This window comes from Ambystoma mexicanum, chromosome 4p, assembly GCF_040938575.1.
Source record: "Ambystoma mexicanum isolate Mex_15411 chromosome 4p, UKY_AmexF1_1, whole genome shotgun sequence".
Taxonomy (NCBI): Eukaryota; Metazoa; Chordata; class Amphibia; order Caudata; family Ambystomatidae; genus Ambystoma; species Ambystoma mexicanum.
In genome coordinates, this window is record NC_090927.1 from 1141142767 (window position 1) to 1141163435 (window position 20669).

Below are 20669 nucleotides of genomic sequence, written 5' to 3' on the forward strand. Positions count from 1 at the left end.
GGAGCCAGTCAAAAGAAAATAATATGAAAACCCAAGTAGCACAAAAGTAACAACTGTATGGATAAAAAACCAGAATAATACAAGCATAAAACCGTGCAGGCGAAATGGCATCATTCAAGATCCCGGTCAGCAAGGTGGACGATGATCACATTAAGCCATATGCTTTGGCACATACCAGAGCACGTGAAGGATGGCGCTGTTTTGAAGCTCCACTCATCCTTGCATTGATCGGCTAAACACGTGGATGTGAGCTCATCATTCTGTTAACCTAAGCTTGCTTCAAGACCTTGGCTAGCCCAGGATCCCAAAACCTGCTGCGCATAGTCGGGAAAGGCCCCGCCGTGTCTCAGTGTATAGATGAAGCATATTGCTTGCATAATGAATGTAGGAATCCTGTAAAATGGGGCAGCAGCTATCTGCAGCATCCCGACACAGGGTTGCCTCGTGGGGAGGCGGAAGCGGAGCTCCCAGTTTCTCTCATGTCAGATGGGATAAAGTCCTTAAAAACGGGTTTCCATAAACTTCTGGGATCTTTAGTCCTGTGTTTAGGTTTACTGCAAGTTCCAGAATGCAAAGATGAAATGAATAGAAGAAATGACCAGGCAAGCTACTCACTCCTGTCCTGGAACAACTTGCAAGAATCTGCAGGAACCACTGTGCCAGCCTCTCCTTCTCTTGAAAGAGCGTTTCAAAGTTTTTAAAATATTCCTTCCTCTTTTGTTATGTATTTCAAACCCTACTGAACCAACAGGAAAAGCATGATCTGTGAGTTACAGATTATGGGTTCCCTTCCAGCACACATTTGCTGGCATCCCCTGCTTTTTTTCTCGGTTTCCTCTCATTCCACCTGAGTGCCAGCAGGTTCAATGTTGCAATGTATTCAGAATGAGGAGCTTCTGCTCTGCAGAGTTCGGATCTTAGTGCCCTAGTTTCCAAGCTCCTGTGTGGTTTGTTTGCATCCCACCTCACTGTTTCCCAAAAGGAGCACTTTTCCGGCTCCAACTTCCATCAGTCCAGCATTCCATCTTTCCTTTAATTCCGGGGCATCCCTGATTGTCACTCTGAGTGGCTTGTGTACACGCAGGGAATGTGGTTCGGGCATTACCTTGGAGAAAGGACCTAGACCAGCCAATTGACACTCACATCTGTTACATGCGTTTGCAGTAGCACAGGGTGGCGAATGATAAACACAGCCACCAAAACCTCTACATGACCTGCTGAATGTAAAGAAAACGCCCACAATTAATTTGAACTGTGTCTCGTAGCTGCATTCCCAATGCCTTCGATCATAGGTTTTGATAGTGAGCACTGGTTACCCCAGTGACTTTGTAAAGACTACAATTAGCAAGGTGCATCTAGACAGAGCAACGGTAAAACTTACTTGATGTAGTAGGGCACTTTGTTAAGCGAAACAGACCTCTGCCACGGAAGTTGAACTGAGGCTAGGAGACAAACAGAAACACAAATATAAAATCATTAATATGTTTCTCACCATGAACAGACATGCAGTTAGCTAGAAGTCACAACCTTCTTGACAGACGGAACAAGACAAGTTCGAAATCAAGTGCCCCCATCGCAAACAAAATCAGAAACTGAAAGTAAACAAGTGTGGACAATTTGGGGGATGTTTTAGGGCTGCAATGCTTTTCTCTCTCTCTCTCTCTCAAACTGAAGCCATCATGATATTATTTTGGCTTAACATGTTGCTATGTGGCTTTATTATGCAATTTGTGTTTTTTGTAATGGATCTATAGAAGACATTATTACTGTAGGCCTTGAAATGTATCTATTTGTACTGAGTAAAGCTTGGAAGGTATGCGGTCAAAGGCTTCACTGTTCATCCAAAGTTTCTGATCCTGGCCCACCCTCACCCGGCCATCCCACTCTGTCCTTTTTGGATGCAGCCCGAGTACCACAAATTCATTTTTTTCCCACTTCCACCACTGGTTATACCAGTGAACACAAGCGATTAATGCCAATTAGGGAAAGTCTCTGCATGTCCCTAGGTCAATAATGAACACCCCTCCAAATCCCACTCCCCGGGCACACTCAGATGCACAACCTTTAGCAATTAGCTTACAGCACAAAGTTCGGCGTGCATCGCTGGATGCCATGCACAACTACCACACATCTACCACACGCTCCAACCACGCACAAAACACCTTTCTCCATCACACAAGGCTATCTTACGTGCAATGGCAAGAAGGCAGCACATCACTACACCATAATCGCAGTGCACGAGTTGACCTACAAGTCAACCACACACACACACTTCTGCTTAAACAATCAGGCTTACGCCTGAAATGTCCTTAGACAACCCAAAAGCACTTTGAGGTCACACCACCAGCTCATGCGTGCTTTACAAACGCCAAATAACCCTATATGCAATCAGGATTGCTTTTGATTCAGTGGAATTAGCTCTGGTGCTTCATGGGAAAGAAATAGGCAACAACTTGCTGACCACAGTACAACCCGCCAGCCTGCTAATTCCCTGGCAGCCTATAAAGATAGGTTGGGCTAAAAACTGCCTTAATTTACTAGAAGCCTTAGTAGTCAGTAACCAGGGCTACAAAGATTGGCTGGCATCTAATGTGTGCACTTTCACCAGCAAACAGAATCCTGATTTCTGGGAAAGAAGACTGGAACACTGATTCATTTGAGGGGAAAAGAAGACACGTTTATCTCCACAAGCGGTCTAAAAGGAAAGTCAAGATAAAGAAAATGTTTTGAATTTTTTCTCTTTACCCCACAAGCTAAATTGCTTCTTTGTGCTACAATCTCAAGAAAAATAAGAGCGCAAAATAGCCTGGTGATCAAAGAGCTGAAGAAGGGCATGAAAAAGGCGGGTAAAAGAAGGGTTAAAAATAGATAGGAAAGAGACAGAAGCCTGAAAATTATGGATGTCGGTAAAATAGCAGAGCTCAGGAATAGGATTAGAGCAGATTAATGTTTTTTGTAGACCGTATAGCGTGGGAGGTTCTTAAGATCAGTGGCAGAGAACTCAGGTGTCTTGGTCAAATCACTTAAAAACGTTAGTCGTCCAAGCTTTAACCCAAGGGTCTGTAAATCGCGGCGCAACAGATGTTTTTGAATTTTGAGTTGTAGGTAATTCAGTGCACTTCCACTGAGACATTTAAATATGAGACAGTGAAGGCAGACGAGGAACCTGCAGTGTGCAGGAAACCAGTGCATGTTTTTGACATGGGATGACACCCATGGGCCCTCATTACGAGTCTGGCGGTAACCTGCCAGTGCTTATGGCGGATTGCCACCAAAATCGTAACACTGTTTCCGCCACCTGACATTCTGGTGTTACCAGGACATTACAAGTTCTGGCAGCCCGGGAGATCAGGTGATGGAAAGTTTAAGTCTCCATGGGGATGAGCACACAGAAGTACTGACACTGTTGCTAATGGTGCCGGTGCTTCCGTGACGACCTCACCTGCCGTGGCTGTTGCAACAGCAGGTCAGACCTGCCTGGCGCAACGTCCATTAGGCAGAGTTGGAGTGTGGCGATCCGCACCCTTATTTCCAGACTGCCACACTTGGAATGAGGCCCATTGTCTTATTTGTATTCCAAACAACAACCAAGCAACAGGATTGTGTACTTTGGGCAGTTTATGAATTTGGTAGTCTGGTAGGCCAGCATAAAAGACATTGCTGTAGCCCAAACACTTGTTGATTAAAGTGCCAGCCACCATAGGGTGGTGAAAAATAATTCTGCCGAGGAACTGAAGATTAAAGAACACATTTTTGAACTACTGCTTTTTAAACTTTTTCATTTAGGTTGCGCATTTTGTTCAATCAGAATTCGACCAGACTATTTTTTATAGCTATGTGTATGTGGGAGTAGGGAATTTGAAGGTGGTGGGGGCTCGGGTATGGGAGGAGGGATGCAAGGGGGAGGCCCACTTCATAAAATGGAGAAAAAAAAGGTCGAACAAAAGTGCATGCTGTTAGGAAAGATTTCCATTTATGGGTAATTTTCCCTCCAGTTGTGAACTGCCCACCTTTTTGGTTTTGTGTGACCATACTAGCCTGCCTTACCAGTTGAGCACAACCTTCTGCTGTACTCCACTGGGCTTTTGCTCATCTTGTTATGGGGAAACCGACATGCCCTTCAGAGAGTCTGCACTGGGAGACTGTTTCCCTTAGTGTTTCACTTTGTTGCCTTTTCTTGGCAACATTTTATCAGCGCTCAATGTACCTTCCAGTACAGTTTACTGGGGTCTCTTTATTTTTAAGGCCCTTAATACCCCCAAAGGATTTGTGGTGAATGAACAAGTGTGCCCAGGACAGAGCTGGTGGCAGCAGTTACCTTTAAAGCATTAACTCTTTTCTAAGGCGCAAACCGCGTTTACCACGTTTGGGCCAGGACAGTGGCCAGTGCCTAAAATGGGCACGCCACAAGGTTCTTTGTTCTGTCCTTTGGCCATTTTGTTCCTTTGTCTTCCCCAGGTCGAGCAGACCCAGGAAATTCCTTATTTGATCATGCAGACCCCGGCGCAAACCGAAGGTTTCACAGGCTTCTGCATGCATTGTGTGTGTGCGCCCAGGAATTGTGCTGGAGCTTTCTAGTTCCAATACACAAGCTGGGTGCCAGAATGTCTGGTGTGCTGGAATGACTGAGACCACTGTGGTCTGTGATTGGTCCACGTCTAGAATGGTTCAATGTGAGCAAATCAGTTATTGTTTCTCTTTGTTTTGGCGCGAAGGAGATTTCGGATAAGAGAAGGCTTTCTAAACCTATTCCAGGTTGATCTTCTGGGTTCACATCGAACTTAGTAAAGGAGCCAAGTATCCTGAACCAAAGAAGCATATCTGTGGAACCACTGGTGACCCGCTGGAAGGTTTGGAACCCTAACCCCGCTGTTGTCCCGTCAGATCCCCTGTTTCTCATCGATCACAGAAGGCCTGCAAGGGCGCTTTGAGCTGTTTGGGTAGTGGGACTAACTACTCTTGGCACCTCCTGCTTAACCAGCCAACAAGCCTTTTCGGACGTGCTACTGGACCGCCCAGTGAACAGACCAGCTCGTACAGGACCTTTGCCTTGGAACCGCTGCCGTCTCGAGTTCCGGCAGAAGGCACTCTCTCGCCGAGTTTCGTACACCTAGCATTCCTAGGTCTGGAATTAGGTGAGTCCGCCTGAACCCGAGCCTACGCAGTACCTGTGTCGCCTCGTTGTGGTGACGAGCTTCTTGGGTGCCTTGCTGCCCCCTGTGCCCTAAGACGAGCTGCAGTGGAACTGGCCTGATTCCTTCACCAGAAACTGAGAAATCGCCACTGTCCCGCCATGGCCTGAGGTCCCGGAACAGAGACCCTGAAAGCCGGAGAGATGGACAACTGCTTGAATCGATCCTGCAAGTGAGTTGGACTTCCTGGTGAAGTTTGGTCCATAATGCATCAAGGGTCGGAGTACTTGCATCACTTACTGGTGGCCCCTGGTGCATCCATAAACTTTTACACTAAAGCCCCTTGAAGAGGCCCCCGCTGAACGTACTTTTGAGCACAAGGATCCACACTTCGTAGGGACTAGACTGCCTATTAGTTAGTGTTGAGACTCTTGAAGAATTTCCTAAAGTATATTTGCACTGCCTGACCCTCTTCCATTACAAGTTGTTGACATGCTCTTTTTTAATATTCCTTTAGTTCTCTCCTCTGCCACCATTCTGACTATAAATGGTATAATGCCCTTTCCACTGTGGAGTCTTTAGTCCTTTTCCATTTCTTTTTTTTTAAAGGTATGTGGAGTGCATTTTCGTTTACATCGCCCCTTTCTAAGAGCGTTGGTGCCCTTCTCACTATTAGGTTATTCCTTTCTCAGTCGGGCTTCCACAGGTCCCCTTCCCACGGCCTCTTCTCCCAGGTTCTTTTCCCATCTATGGATATCTGCGAACCTTCTTCTTTATTTATTTATTTATTTATTTATTTATTTGAATTTGTAAAGCGCACAAACAGCCCGCAGACATCGAGGCGCTGGAACAGTGGTTAAGCGTGCTTACTTTAGGGTTACATTGAAGCTGCCCTAGAAAAATACTTGAAAACAATTAGGTAGTTACAGGTTACAGTGCGTTGCAGGAAGGTTTTGAGAGTTCAGACAAAGAGGTTAGTTTTGATGGCTTTGCGGAATACAGTGTGGGATTCAATGGCTCTGAGGTGCGGAGGGAGCGCATTCCAGAGGGTGGGGGCAACTGATGGGAAGCTGGAGCCGCCCGCACGCGCTTTGTGAGTCCTAGGGACAGACAGAAGGTTAGAGTATTGTAGTCTAGATGGTTTTTGAGAGATGGGTTTGGTAATCCTGCGGCTTAGGTAAGGGGGAGCAAGGTCATGGAGACATTTGTGAGTTAAGGCCAAGGCTTTGAAGATAATTCTTTGCTTGACAGGAAGCCAGTGGACTTGTCTTCTGAGTTCAGAGATATGGTCTTTGCGTGAGAGGCCTGTGGCAGCTCTGAGCGCGTTATTCTGAACAGTTTGGAGTTTGGATATATTCTTGGCAGTGGTACCAATGAATAAGGCATTACAGTAGTCGAGTCTCGAACCAATGATGGCTCTAGCGATGGTGAGACAGTTTTGTTGGGTCAGGAATGGTCTGGTGGCATTGATGAGTTTGGAGTAGTAGGCGGATGTGGAGGTTATGGCGTTGACCTGTTTATTCATGGACATGTCAGGTTCAAGGTACACTCCAAGGGTTTTGATGGACTGGGAGACGGTGATGGGGATACTGTCTATGACGAAGGAGGAGTACTGTTTGTTTAGTTTATTTAGGGTGGACGGTGAGCCAACCAGCAGGAGCTCAGTTTTGTCACTGTTAAGGCAGAGCCAGTTTTCTGCCATCCAGGTTTGAATTGTTGAGTAGATTGCGTTTAAGGTATTTTGGTCAGATGTGTAGTCACCTGAGAGGGGGATAAGTACCTGGGTGTCATCCGCATAGTTAGTATACGAGATGCCCATGGAGTCAAGGATTTTGAACAGGGGCCTTGTAAAGAGGTTGTAGAGGGTGGGGGCCGTGCATGAGCCTTGCGGGACGCCACACTTGATGGTGCTGGGGTCGGCAGAAGAGGAGTCTGAGAAGACCTTCATAGATCTGTCCTTCAAGAATGATTCTATCCATTTGCAGGCATTGTCTGAGAAGTTCGCTATTGATGATAGATGCTGGCAGAGAGTTTTGTGGTTGACTAGGTCAAATGCTGCCGATAGGTCGAGGAGCAAGAGGAGAGCAGGCTTTCCTGAGTCCCTAAGGTCATCAATTTGATTCTTCAGGTCAAGGAGAGCTGTTTCAGTTCCATGCCGTGGCCTGAACCCTGATTGCCTAAGGCCAAGGAGATGGTTGTCCTCTAGAAATTTCTGTATTTGCAGGTAGGCTGCTTTATCCAGAATTTTCAGTAGGAAGGGGACAGTGGTGATTGGCCTGTAGTTTGTTGGGATGGCTGGATCAAGTGAGGGTTTTTTGAGGAGCGGGCGAACCCAGGCTTCCTTTAGACTTAGTGGAACTTCACCAGAGTGAAAGGAGGCATTGATGAAAGCGGCTATGATAGGGGCTAATGAGGGGGCACAGTCTTTAATTACTTGCGCTGGGCATACATCCCCCTTGCAATTGGATGGTTTGATGGTATGGAGGAGAGAGATGACCTCTGGGACACTTATGTCTCTGAAATCGAACTGGGGGGAGGGGTTAGGAGGCTTGGTTGGTGGAGTGGAATGACTGCTGGTTATTAGCTTGGATATCTCCTTTTGGTGGTTGAGTATTTTGGTTTGTAGGGTTTCAAGTTTATTAAGCATTGCAGATTGGATGGCATTGCACCAGGATCCATCCTTCACTATTGGAGAGGGTGGAGAAGGGGGTGTCTCCAGTTCTCTGAATATGGAGAAGATTTCGCGGCTTCTTGATTTGGCAGAGGAGATTCTGGCATTGAATGACGTTGCCTTAGCTTCAGTAATGGCAGCTTTGTAGCGTTTAGAGGAGGTTTTGAATGCTAGAAGGGTGGCTTCTGATGGGTTATTGCGCCAGGTGGTCAGTGCCGCTCGTTTTTTCCCTCGCATCTGTAAGAGGTCCTGGGTAAACCAGGCATTGCAGTGTTTATTTTTCTTTTCTTTTTTAAGAGTGAGGGGAGCTACCACATTAACGGCATGGGAGAGGACCCTTTTGAAGTCGTTGGCGAGGGTAACTGGGTCATTCACGAAAGGGGGAAGCAGTGCAGGTACATTGAGGTGCTGAGAGAGGTTGTCGTGGGTGAGGAGTTTGGCGCTGCGCGTGAGGGCGGCAGGGAGAGGTGTAGTGGGAGGTTGAGAGTTTCTAGAGGTGTTGATGTTGAAGGAGATGAGATGGTGATCGGTCCATGGCAGAGGAGTGATTAGGGTGGGGCTGATAGGGCAGTTGTGGTGAGCGACCCAATCAAGGGTACGGCCTTTTGAGTGTGTGGGGCTCGAAATGGTCTGTGTGAACCCAAGGGTGGATAGCGTTTTTTTTAAAGCTTTGGCGTGGGTGTCTTTGGGGTCGTTAAGGCCCAGGTTGAAGTCACCGAGGAGCAGGATTTTAGATGATTTCTTGAGGTTGTTAGTGATTGAGTGGGTGAGGGCTTCTTGGAATTCATAGGAGATGCCTGGAGGGCGGTAGATGAGGTGAAATGCTATAGTGTGGTTATGGGAGAGCTTAAGTTTTAGGAGGAGGTAGTCAGAGTTATCATCAAGGTTTTTGTGGATTATCCCAACAGAGAGGGAATCTTTGGCAATGACGGCGACCCCTCCACCTCGGTGGGAGGAGCGGTCTTGTCTGTAAATGAGGTATCCTTGTGGGATAGCTAGGGCGAGGGCAGGTCCTGAGGCATCGGAAAGCCAGGTTTCACTGAGGAATAGTAGGTCTAGGTTGTTGAGAATGATGAGATCATTGATATCAAGGGAGTGGGCAGTGAGGGATCTGCAGTTAATCAAGGCGCATTTGAGGGGGGTTGCAGCAATGGGTGTGTGTACAGTGCAGGGCATATCAGCAGTAGGTACGGGCACAACAGTAATGCATGGCACATGAGCAGAGGGCGCAGGCACATCAGCAGTGCAGGGCGTATCAGCAGTAGGTACGGGCACAACAGTAATGCATGGCACATGAGCAGAGGGCGCAGGCACATCAGCAGTGCAGGGCATATCAGCAGTAGGTACGGGCACAACAGTAATGCATGGCACATGAGCAGAGGGCGCAGGCACATCAGCAATGCAGGGCATATCAACAGTGGTAGGTGCAGACTTGGCTGTGGCTACAGACCTGATAGTGGGCTTAGGAGCGCTGGTGTGGTGTTTAGTATAAATGAGTGAACCATGGAGGTTTGCGGCGGTGGTTTGGAGTTCTGTTTTTTTCCTGTACATAAAGGAAGTAGACTTGTCCATGACCGGAAGTGAGGGGTTGTTGCATTGCAGGAGGGCATGGCGGGAGCACAGGTATGCGTTCATGCGATGGCCACGGAGTATGGGCAGGTTGGGGGTGCTAGGGACAAGGCCAGGTGTTGCGGGCAGTAATCTTGCCCTGAGGCGGCGTAGCCTTGAAGTGAGGCTGGGTTGGACTTGGTGCTGAGTGTTCTGTAACGTGCGTGCACAGAGGTTGGAGTTTCTTCCAGAAAGGCTGCGGGTTCCGGTGAGTACGGAATTCAATGTTGGAATAGGGATCTTACCTCCCTGCGGCATCGTCGAGCCGGTCTCTGGTCCCGCTGCATGTTCCCTTGCAGCCCCCCAGGGTTTGCCTGTGAACGGAGGCGGGCTCTATTTGGCTTTCTTTTGCTGGTAAACTTGATTGTGTTGGCTCCTCTACTGCAGCTGCCTCTTCAAATGTGTGGCAATGTTCTGCTTTTTTACCCAGCTTTTTATACACCATCTTTCCTATCTTGTTAGGTAAGGATCTCTGAGATTTATATATGTTACTTAGTATGGGGCGCGCCATTGGTAATGTTCCTAGATGACATTCTTTATCCCTCTGTAACATGGGTCCATTGCGTTCCAATCTTTGAACTAGGCTAGCAGCCACCTTGGAATCAGCGGTCCTGTCTCTACTTCATGCCACCCAAGTCCATGGCTATTAAAACAGAATTACTATTTTGGGGTATTTTAGGGCCTCTTGCTACAGCCCCTCAACCTTTCTTCGTCCCACATCTATTTTTCTAGATCAGTAACTTCGTTTTGGTGGCAAGTGGAACTTCTTCTGAAGCCCTCCGTTATTTCCTGTTTTCGCCAGCATTCCTTATGGTCCAGATGGAAGAGGTTACCTTCCTTGTATTTGGCAGAGTGTCCCTCCAACATGGCTACTGAAGGGCCATGCACCGTTCTAGTTCCTCCTGTGGGGGTGTGCCGGGTGCGAGTCGCCGATCCCACGGCATTGCAGTTTTTGAAACAGAAAGTACTTGCGCAATGGAAGCGGGAGCAGTGGTGCGTTGCTAACTTCCAGCCAAACACTTGTGAGTTTGAAACCTTTGCTAATCTTTAACCTACTCTTGTTTCTACTATTCTTGTGCCCTTTTCATTCCTGACCCATCTCACCTTTTCTCACAGCTCGCCCCACCTACCCTGCTTACTGAATGATCGCGGAGTTCCCGCTCTCAAAGCCTGTAGTGCCGGGTTTATGGTAACGCCTCCTCCTAGTTACTTCTCTTGTGGCTGCAAGTTTTATAAACAGAGGCATTACAATAACGTTCTGTCTTGTATTCCAGCACTCTGAAGCCCCACCCAAACATGAAGAATAATTTCCATGGCTAACCACATTGTAGGAGAACATACATCACGGCACTCTACACCACAGGTTTTTTTCCCCCCACTAGAGGGTTTCCCTGGAGTTCCTGCGACCCTGCTTTTATACAAACGGTGACCCGGAGGGAATTCAGGGAGATTCTTGCCAGCATCATTGACAGCTGCATCTGAAGGTCTCGTCCATTGCAAGCATCACAACGTTGATATTCACATTGAGTCTAACTTGGTAACACTCTGCCATTGCAACGCTTTTTGCCTTACTTAAGGTATATGGTTTTGGGTCGCCCCCAAAATTCCCAGTCTCAGGGGTGCCTCTCAGGTACACCATTTTTGCTAAAGAATTGTAGTGGGATTAGAACACCCTACATTGGTTTTAATGTAGGGTGTTTTTGGGGAGGAAGAATGGGTCAGGGGCAACGCGTTTGTCTTGCAAGCAAGACAATGAAGGGCAACACAGGTTCGAATCCTGATCCCGGGCTTCGAAAACACTACTGGTATTAAGCGCCTTATAAATGAACAATTATAATAATTATGATTAAGGAGTAGGTTGTGGAAGCTTTGCTTTAGTTTTGGCTTCACCAGTGGTGCAAGCCATTTTACCGCATTGGTAGCCCAATGTACCTTTTTGGTAGCCATTGCGATACCAATGTATTTGTTTATATCCTGCTTTCAGCAATTTTTTATTTTATTTAAGGGCGTCTTCCTTTGTTCAGGGCCACCACAAAAAAGGCTCAAAATTATCCTCCTGACACGTAGGCTCGTTCTGAATGGCTCTACCTCACTTCCTCTTGGGGTGGTCTATGCCGAGTGACAGTCCTACTAAGCAACAACAATGGTTAGTCATCTGGCCCTTTGCTACGTGGAACTGGAGATCAATGAAATTAGAGGACACCGCATAGTTGCACCGTCACAAACCGGGCAGCCATGTTACAGCTTTAGTCAGTCATTGCACATGCATAGCGTTACACATCTACCTTTTTAAACACTGGTAATTGCATAACTCATTTTTGTGCCTTGTATCCTTCACTTTAATCACCGAAACATCAAAAGGGCATACATTATAAACCAAAACATGGCTGGTATGAACGCAGCACTGTGATTATTTCACCCAATGATGTGGTTATACGCAACGCAGCCAGCATAGATAAAGCACATCCTTGTTACTTGTAAAAGAATGTGAAATCGGCAATGATGAGAAGAAAGCATTAAAAAATAAATACAAAATAAAAATCAGAAAAAGGGGGAATATTGTTTCCACTATTCCTAAGGGGAACAATACTTGCATATAGTTAACATGGCAAGTGTTTCTTACACAAATAAGTTGGCATGGTAGCTCAGTGGGTCGCACGTTCAAGCGTTCAACTCTCGGAAAGGCCAACTGAGCCTTTCATCCTTCGAGGTTGATAAAGGAGTGCCACATTTGGTTGGGTGATAATTGTATGTAAATATGCTCTCTGAATATGCTCTATTTCAATAGCGAGGGTGCTATAGGAATTACAAATAGTTCTGTGGCACAAGACGCACAGACATGATCGTGCATCTTGGCCTACTCAGGAGTAAAGGCGCCTTCCTCTGCAGCCCTCCAATCCGTCCCACTTTAGATGGACAGGATTATTTTTCTTCAAACCAAGCTTCACAATGTGAAAAGCTGGGGCACCAATGCTGGTCATATTTATTGGTGATCCAGGCATTCTGCGACCAATACCATGGTGATTTGGAGCAGTATAAAAACATTTAACACAACATATCTAGGGGCTCCCTGTGGGAATTGGAATCAGTCGTGTTGACGTCCTGCAAGAAAGGAACCTAAAAAAAAAAAAAAGTCAAGCAGCAGCACTAGGTGAGCGTAAGCAGAAAAATAATAGTTATCCCACACTAGTGAGAAGAGCGTTGTCAGGGATCGTGAACAGGGTCGGGAGTGCTCGGATTTGAAAAGGATATCTCAACTGCATATTGACGAGGAATCCAAGTGATTTTACCCAAAAGTTCGACTTTTTTTTTATGTCCCGCAAATATATATGTGGGGGGACCCTTGAAGCCCCCCCACCTTACCCCGTTAAATTTTTTATATACTTTACCCCCTCAGACATATATATGCGGGAAATTGGGGGTCGAACTTTTGGGATTAGGTAAAATTGTTCCAAACCACTGACGAGTGATGTACCCAGGAAAATCGGGTCTGTGTTCTGGTAGAATGTGGGGCCAATAATTTATCCGCTTTTCTTAGCAAATGCAAGTACTTGCCTAAGGGTATGTCTGATTAAAAACGTATTGTGGACTAGTTGTGGTCTAATCATTATTTGTCAAATAACTTTGCTATCAAGTTAATTCGTCTTATGTATCTGTGCTTTTCATGTTGGAAGTTTTGTTTCTTTACATCGCTCTGATGTCTGCAGCCTTTAGCGCCTTTTATAAAAATACAAATACAAATAAATCTAAAGACATTGCCACGATGACTGGGTCCATGCTGTGTAGTGATCACAATGCTACATGGGTAGGTGGTAAGGGAGCAGGCCAGAGGCGTTGCTAGTTGGTGGGCTGAGGGGCCTATAGCCACCAGTCTTTTGGTTGTAGCCCCGGATAGAAGGTCAGGGGTTACAACCAAAAAGCATAGCTCGTCCCCAGTCTCGACAGTGCCAAAATTAGCATAGCCCGGATCTTTTCCAGACCTAGCAACACCCCTGGAGCAGGCCATGGCCAGGTGGGCGGCGCTTGTTCATCGCAAGGCCTGCAGCGACGAAGGCTGAGGCGCTGCCCGCGTGCACAGGAGGCGGCCTGCAAGGCGGCCTGCACCAAGGACTGAGCCACCTCTGCTCCTGCTGGGCTTCCAACGATCCCACGGTTTCAGGGGTTTGTTTGGATTAACGCTGCTACACTAAACCAAATTACGTTACATCTGCGAAATATTCATTTCATTTGAAGTGCAATAGCTTAAGTACTCTGAAGCAGGATGACATTTTGCTTTCAGGCTATTTTTAATATCACTTGTAAAAAACCTTACAGGGATTATAGATTGCTCGGTGTAGTTCTACGACAGGCGATCAGTGCACAGCAATCTCACGAAAAAGAAAGTGTCTAATTGTAAGTGGCTGTTGCTGGCAGCGATTCCCTTCCATTGGACGACGTGTAAAGCATAGGACACACCAGGCGTTCAAAACATGCGTTTGGATTAAAAACCGCAAAATATTATTTTAATGCTTGGAAAAACGCACTGTAAATGGCCCACGAACCAGTCACCCAACAAAAGTCTTTGCAGATCTTAAATATTCTATTTGGGTTGAGAATTGGTCTTCAGATAAATGTCTGCTTACTACATTTTTTGAAGCTTTTGTTTTCCAAATGCAAATCAGGTTACAGACAAAAACGGCAGATCTCCGTTTCCCAAACATTAACACCTGAGCATATGTATAGAAAAACTTACATCACTGAAAAACCGCGGGCTTGCTGCTCATCCCATAGGATCCCCGAGTAAATCAACAGTTCACCACCAAGTTACCAACCTCACATTAATGTTACTTCCTGATGGGATTTCATAGTTGTCCTCCCCTCCGCTGGAATGGCCAAAGTATAGTCCAAGTGCTTGACAAAGGATGAGGCCTACTTACCCTTTGTCAGACTCTTCAATGGACTTAAACACCGCGTTTTGGTCCTACCTAAGAGGCGGTTGCAGCCAACTCTGTTTTATGCGGCTTTGAAGACATTTATCCCTGTACACTGAAGCTACACTATGAAAGAGCCATTTGAAAAATACAATTTAACTAGTGTGAAATCTCCCCTCCCCTGTGCTTTAAATAAATAATAAATACATGAATACATAAATTAATCCTTTGGGGTTTCAATTTTATCTAGGCTTTCACAGATCCCCATTTTTAGTAATCAACACGCATCCTGGAACGGGGCTGGCAAGCAGGTGAGACAGCGAGTGTAGAGACTTCTTCCAGAAATGTTCTGCTGACAAGGAACATTGACAGCAGTTGTGGTCAACAGCTCTAGAACATCTGGTTCCCCAAAGCACATGTAAAAGATTTTCCATCAGTCCTTCCCATCAAGTCGTGCAGCCTCTGCAGCATTACCTCTTAATACCATCTTTGGGAAGTCGTTTTATGTACAAGAATTGAACAATGGAGCAGGTCCTCCACATTTAATGTAGATTTCGGTTATGCCGGGGGGGCTGTGGAAAACCAGACGGTGGCAGATGCCACATTCAAATTACACAAACATCCAGGATGTAGATTCACTCCAGACATCACACTCAATATCCGGAACTGGTCTAAGCTCGCTGTGCCCTATGAAAATCACACAGAACACCACAAGTCCATATCGGCTCCGAGTTAAGGGCAGGTATAGGGACAGTATAGCAGGGTCTGAGCATAGGAATGTCAACCTTACCACTATGTACATAAATGGTGTACACTGAACTTGTGTGCTGTCCCTTTCTTTTTCAGCTCAGCGCAGTATCCATTGTGTTGCTGTCCTCAAACCTTTCTCTAGCGCCACAGTGCCGCATTACATTTCACACCCAAGAACCAGCAGAAGGTGCAGATTTCGCTCTCCATCACCCACATTATCTATTCTGCAAAGAAACCGACCCAGAGGGTGTATCACGTTTCCACATTGCAGAGCGTTTGCTCGCATTCTACGGATCTCAGTTCCTGAAGAAGATACCATGGAAGCTAAAGATATGGTGATGCAGGTGACAACTGGCTGCTGACTGGGGATCCATTAATATTCCAATACAAGTACACAAAGGTGGTTGTCATGGGGGTTAGTGGGCGAGGGAGGAATTAATAATACACTATGTGGAAACAAACTATGTAACACCATGCAGAGCCATTGTGCATGGGAGATGGCGTATCCATCTCTCGGTATCTGGTAGGCCCGGCTATTTCACAATTCAAATTGTGAACATACAAAGCAGCTCCTGGGATGTGTTAGTGCCCAGACGGATCAGGGTCCCATTTTGGGCACCACTTCTCTGTAGTACATGATTTATTGGGTCTTGAGGTAGCTAGTCACTGCGCTGTTCCATCTACCCATCTTGCTGTTCCATAGGTTCACCCCCCCTTTTTTTTTTAAAAAAGGGGTCTGGGCTCAGCACACATTTTTGCTTCAGTGATGGAAACTCGCAGACGATATGTTGCTGGTGATTCAAGAAATAAAGGAATAATTGAAAGCACTAATGAACCGAATCAACACATTTCATGAGTATTCTGGATATAAAATCAACTGGTCCAAATCGGAAGCATTGCCAGCATCAAAGACATGTACTGCACAACAGCTGATGGAATTTGGCTTTAAGTGGTGCCCAGATAAATTACGATACTTGGGAATCTGGCTGGAAAGATATGGATCAAATATAGAAAAGGACTTCATGAGATTGAGTGAATTGAAGTTGAGCCTTTGGGGTAGAGTTAATGCCATCAAGATGACATCGACTCCCTGAGTTAACAATGTCCTAAGTATGATTCTTGTGGGACGGCAAAAAACCACACTTAAAGCTCTGCAAATTACAATTATCGACCGAAAAGGGAGGTTTGGCAGCGCCGGACTTTGGTAGCCATCACCTGACTTTTGGGGCAAGACATTTGGTTGCATTCATTGAGAACTCTCCATTTTATGTACTCCACTAACCCCGAGAGCATTATTGTCATAAGAAAATGTACAAGAATGTAAGTCAAGTGCAGCAACCAAGTTTCTAAGAGCATGCTGTGGAGGACTTATGAAAGTTACTAACCAACAAGGTTCCTGCTCGAAAAACTGTTCACTCTGGCTAAACCCAAAAATTAAATTGGAGGGGAAAAATGTTTTTGGCTCAATTGTTTTTTTAAGTGGCATTCAGTGGTTAGGAGACCTATTTGAGAATGTGAAATTGATTTCTTTTGAAAGATTGAAGCATGAAAAGAACCTAGAAAATGTTACATATGGAGAATATAGGAAATTAAGAAAGGCAGTTGTTAACAAAATCCAGAAAGGGGGCAAGGATTTGTTTGACTGGCTCGGGAATTCAGAAAAGACAGCCACATGTCCTCCAAAGTGTATACTTTCCTAGAACAGTTCAAAGTCTGTGGGTAGATGGAAAAATATTTGCAGAAATGTATCTTTAACCTCAATGAATCTGGGAGAATGGGTGAAACAAATTAAAATCCGAACAGGGTTTTTTGGACCCCACATAAATTGTATGAGGAGGACATTGTTAATGTCTGAGGCATGTTGCAGATGCAAGTTACAGAGAGGAACATTTGAACACATGAGATGGGAGTGTGGATCAGTGAGAACATTTGGAGGGAGGTAACAATGAATCGAGTCTTAATGTTAGATGTAGATTATGATTATGAGAGTATAATTCTAGGTGAAGAAAACCAGATAGAGGATTTGTCATATCCACAAAGATGTTGGTTTTTTAGAGCATCAATATCTGCTAAGAAAATTATTCTAAGGTTCTGGAAGAGTAATCAAACTCCATCTGTTTCTAATTGGCTGAAGGATCTAGAACAAATGTCAAAAATGGAAAGATTGATCTTATGCAAATACAAAAAAAGAAAATGATTTGAAGATACATGGGGAAAATTCCTGGAAATGTAATTGTTTAGCTCCATTGGTCTTTAAAAACTTTAGTACTGTTTGAAGTGATTTTCCACACTTGTAAATTGTTATTTTTTTGTAAGTTAAACAAGTTGTAATAATTGTGCTGAGTGTTTGCCGAGTGTTTGAAGGAGGAAGGAGACTCTGTTTCATTGTTGCAAGGATTTGTTATTGCCTAAGGAAAGACTGTGTGAAAGTCTGTCTTCAATGGCAGTGAAGATCCAGGCTTCAAAAATACACTTCTGGACGCAGAGCGTCGTACAGTGTTTGCCGAGTGTTCGCTGGACTGGAAGTCAAGTGGAAGCACACTCCAAACAGAATGGAACAGGAATCCCTGAGCCAGTGTACCAGGAGCCATGAACGTGCATACGACACACATTTACACACAAAAGTGAGTAGCACTTGCAAATAATCGCTGCCTACTATCGACAATAGCATGATTAATAAACACAAAAATGCAAGGTCCCCTTTCCCACCCATGTATATCCCCATTGACTCTTACGAAACTGCCTCAGCCTCAAATTCCAATACGTCTATCCACGTTTAAATGACACCAGTGACTCCATATTAGTTTCTGTGGCGCCAGCGCCGTGGTGCGGACAGAATGATGAAACCGCCTCTGCCTCAATTCTTACCAGTCGTCCCACGTTAGCTCCTGCCGCACCCATGTCGCTGTGGATTCAAAACGACGAACCTGCGAGTGTTCAAGCTACATCAGAGCAACAAGACGTGAATGTGGATGCGGATATAGTCCTTGGACAAGCAGCGAGCACTGATACAGCAGTTTCTTCAGGGTCTGGTCCGGAACAAGGCACGCTGCCGGTAGCTGGACAGGGTGCGCAGCCAGGCAGCGTACCTGTTAACAAGCTCTCTGTGGCTCTGTATGACCCCCTTTATGACAGAGCTATACCACTTAAAGCAACGTTAAACAATCAAGACAACTTGCCGAAACCAAAGGAGCAAAACCGAAATAACCAAGATGGCAATAGCAGTTTACATACCAGCTCAAAAAGTACTGACAAATTAGGTCAGGAAATTTCTAAAAAAACAAGTTACCAAGAGGAGTTATTCTACTTCAGATGCGGGTTCCCTGAGATGGCATTTTAAAGCAAGATTGTCTCTAAATGCCGAGCTCACACGCGAGAAAAGTAACCCATGCGATTCAATAAAGAAAAATGTTATTCAAGAAACAACAGGCTCAATAACAATTGCAAGTGAAAAATTCAAATGATCTAAATGGTAATTTAGAAACGCCACAGCATAAATTGCGAGACTTGGAAACCTGGGCCCCAAAGAGACCTAGAATGATGGACATGCTGAGTGTGACACCCGACAATGAACAGCAGAAGTACATCAGTACGATTATGGATGCAATCGAAATCCAACAAAAGGAATATAATGGAATAAATAGTGGACCCGGCTGTAGAAATAGCTGTAAATCACCATCATACAGATGAACGACAACGCCCAACACTCCCAAGGAAAACATATCCTGTAACCAAATATCGGTAAGCACAAGCAACGTGAATGGCAACTCAATCCAGAGAGCAGAGCTGCCATTAACAAACTAAGCGTGATTCGCCGGAAACGGCTTCCCCTGAAGCTCGCCCACTTTCCGGAATGCCCATAACCCATGATGACTCCACTGACTCCTCAGATACAAACGAAAGTGACAGCTCAAGATGTGAACGAAACAAAAGACAACATTTTAGACATTTCACCTCCACCAAATGGAGCAGAAACTAGATTTGAGGACGCCCTCATGGGTGAAAGAAATGCAAGAAGCAATTACCTCCTCAGTTGTAATAACTTTGGCTCCATTCCTCAAAATGTACGAGAATCTGAATGAAAACTGTAGAGAGCAAGCCACATTACTGGCACTGATGAACAGCAAGTTGATCTACGTTGAGTCAGTCATGGCGGCACAAAAGGAAAAACGCAGTAGAGAAAAAGAAATGGAAGGCGTGGTCCTCAAAATTTTGATCGACCTACTGCAGGACGTAAGATAAGATGAGTGTATATTTTTAGAGGGAATTAGGAAATTGTATCCAAGTATCATTCTGGGTTGAAGGAAGCTTCAGTCAATCCACCAAAAATTCCTGAGAAAAGTTTGGGAAACAAAGGCGAAGTTTCAAATTGCTCAACCTCAGGCACTCAGTAATCAATAAACTCAGTACCGATAAATGTGACTTCGACCACCCAAAAAGAATCTAACCCGGTGCACCCTCATCCTCCGAACAGCTTACCTCTATCAAATCATCCTGATTAAATAAATATCACTGAATCAGAGAAGTCGACCCAGCAGACCCTTAATATTGAAACTACACCAATACGACAAACCCATTTTTGATATTTGAGCAGTTTGGCGCAAACAAGCCAGATAAAAAAACATCTAAATATAAATAATAGCGGATTCAAACAGACTTGCAAGACTAAAAATATAAGGAAACAAGATGCAAAGAGATTCTGTGGCTCCAGAAGCTTCCTGAGAAAGCTTACTATGCCAGAAATCTAGAAACGTCAAATGATGCATCAAATAACATAAGTAAATTGACAGTAAGAACGGGAGTTAATCCAACCATCCCAAAAACTCTGGAAATTTCTTTGGAAGCATCCGGAAAAATTTATGAAAGTATACAAGAATTACTGGACTTATCTGTATATGAAACAGAAGACCAATCTGAAAATTGGGATGCTGAAACGAGAATACATGACTTCAATGTGTATGAAACATCTGAGGTTTGCTTATCGTTAAAAGAAACAAACACTGAAGACCCTGATTCTAAACTCAGGTCAACTACAACACAAACTAGTATTACCATTCCTAAACAAATGAATAATCAACCAATTAAAAAGGCGCAGCGCAAAAAAAACATTGATTATTCAAGATGCCAACACAGAGTTAACACTAGAAAGAATTGCGATACCCTCAGATGGTCTCATTTTCAATGGATCTTCAATTTTGAAAATTTTGCAATATATACCCCAACTGAGAACAATCCGATCAGAAGAATGATTGACGGTGAGTTTTCCGAATGAGACTAAAAATTATACAGTGGAAATAAATCTAAATTTAGTGGTTCTCGCCTCTATAATGCTGCAAGCAGCTGAGAACTTTTGTTTGCTTGGCTTAAAAATTGAAATAAATGCGACACGAGAAGAATCCCATGATTCAGACTGGAGCTTGGATATCAAAAAAGCTATAATAAGTACCCAACAAGAATAAAAAGTGAAAGAATGTCCAAGTCCCAATAAAGATGAAATAAATCATATAAATCCCATGACAACATGGGACATAGAGAGCGGCACCTACCAAAATGTGGGCAAAGAAAAAGATCACCTAAACAAAATTAAGATTCCTATTA

The 20669-nt window shown here is 44.8% G+C and overlaps 1 protein-coding gene across 8 annotated transcripts in view; it reads right to left on the minus strand.

The window, feature by feature from the left end:
- Nucleotides 1-20669, minus strand: part of UTRN (utrophin) — a 2010688-nt gene that overhangs the window by 375218 nt on the left and 1614801 nt on the right. For all 8 annotated transcript variants that reach the window (XM_069606729.1, XM_069606726.1, XM_069606725.1 and 5 more), the window contains one exon: nt 1382-1442. In XM_069606729.1, the coding sequence (XP_069462830.1) occupies nt 1382-1442 (61 nt within the window). The remainder of the gene's footprint in view (nt 1-1381; nt 1443-20669) is intronic.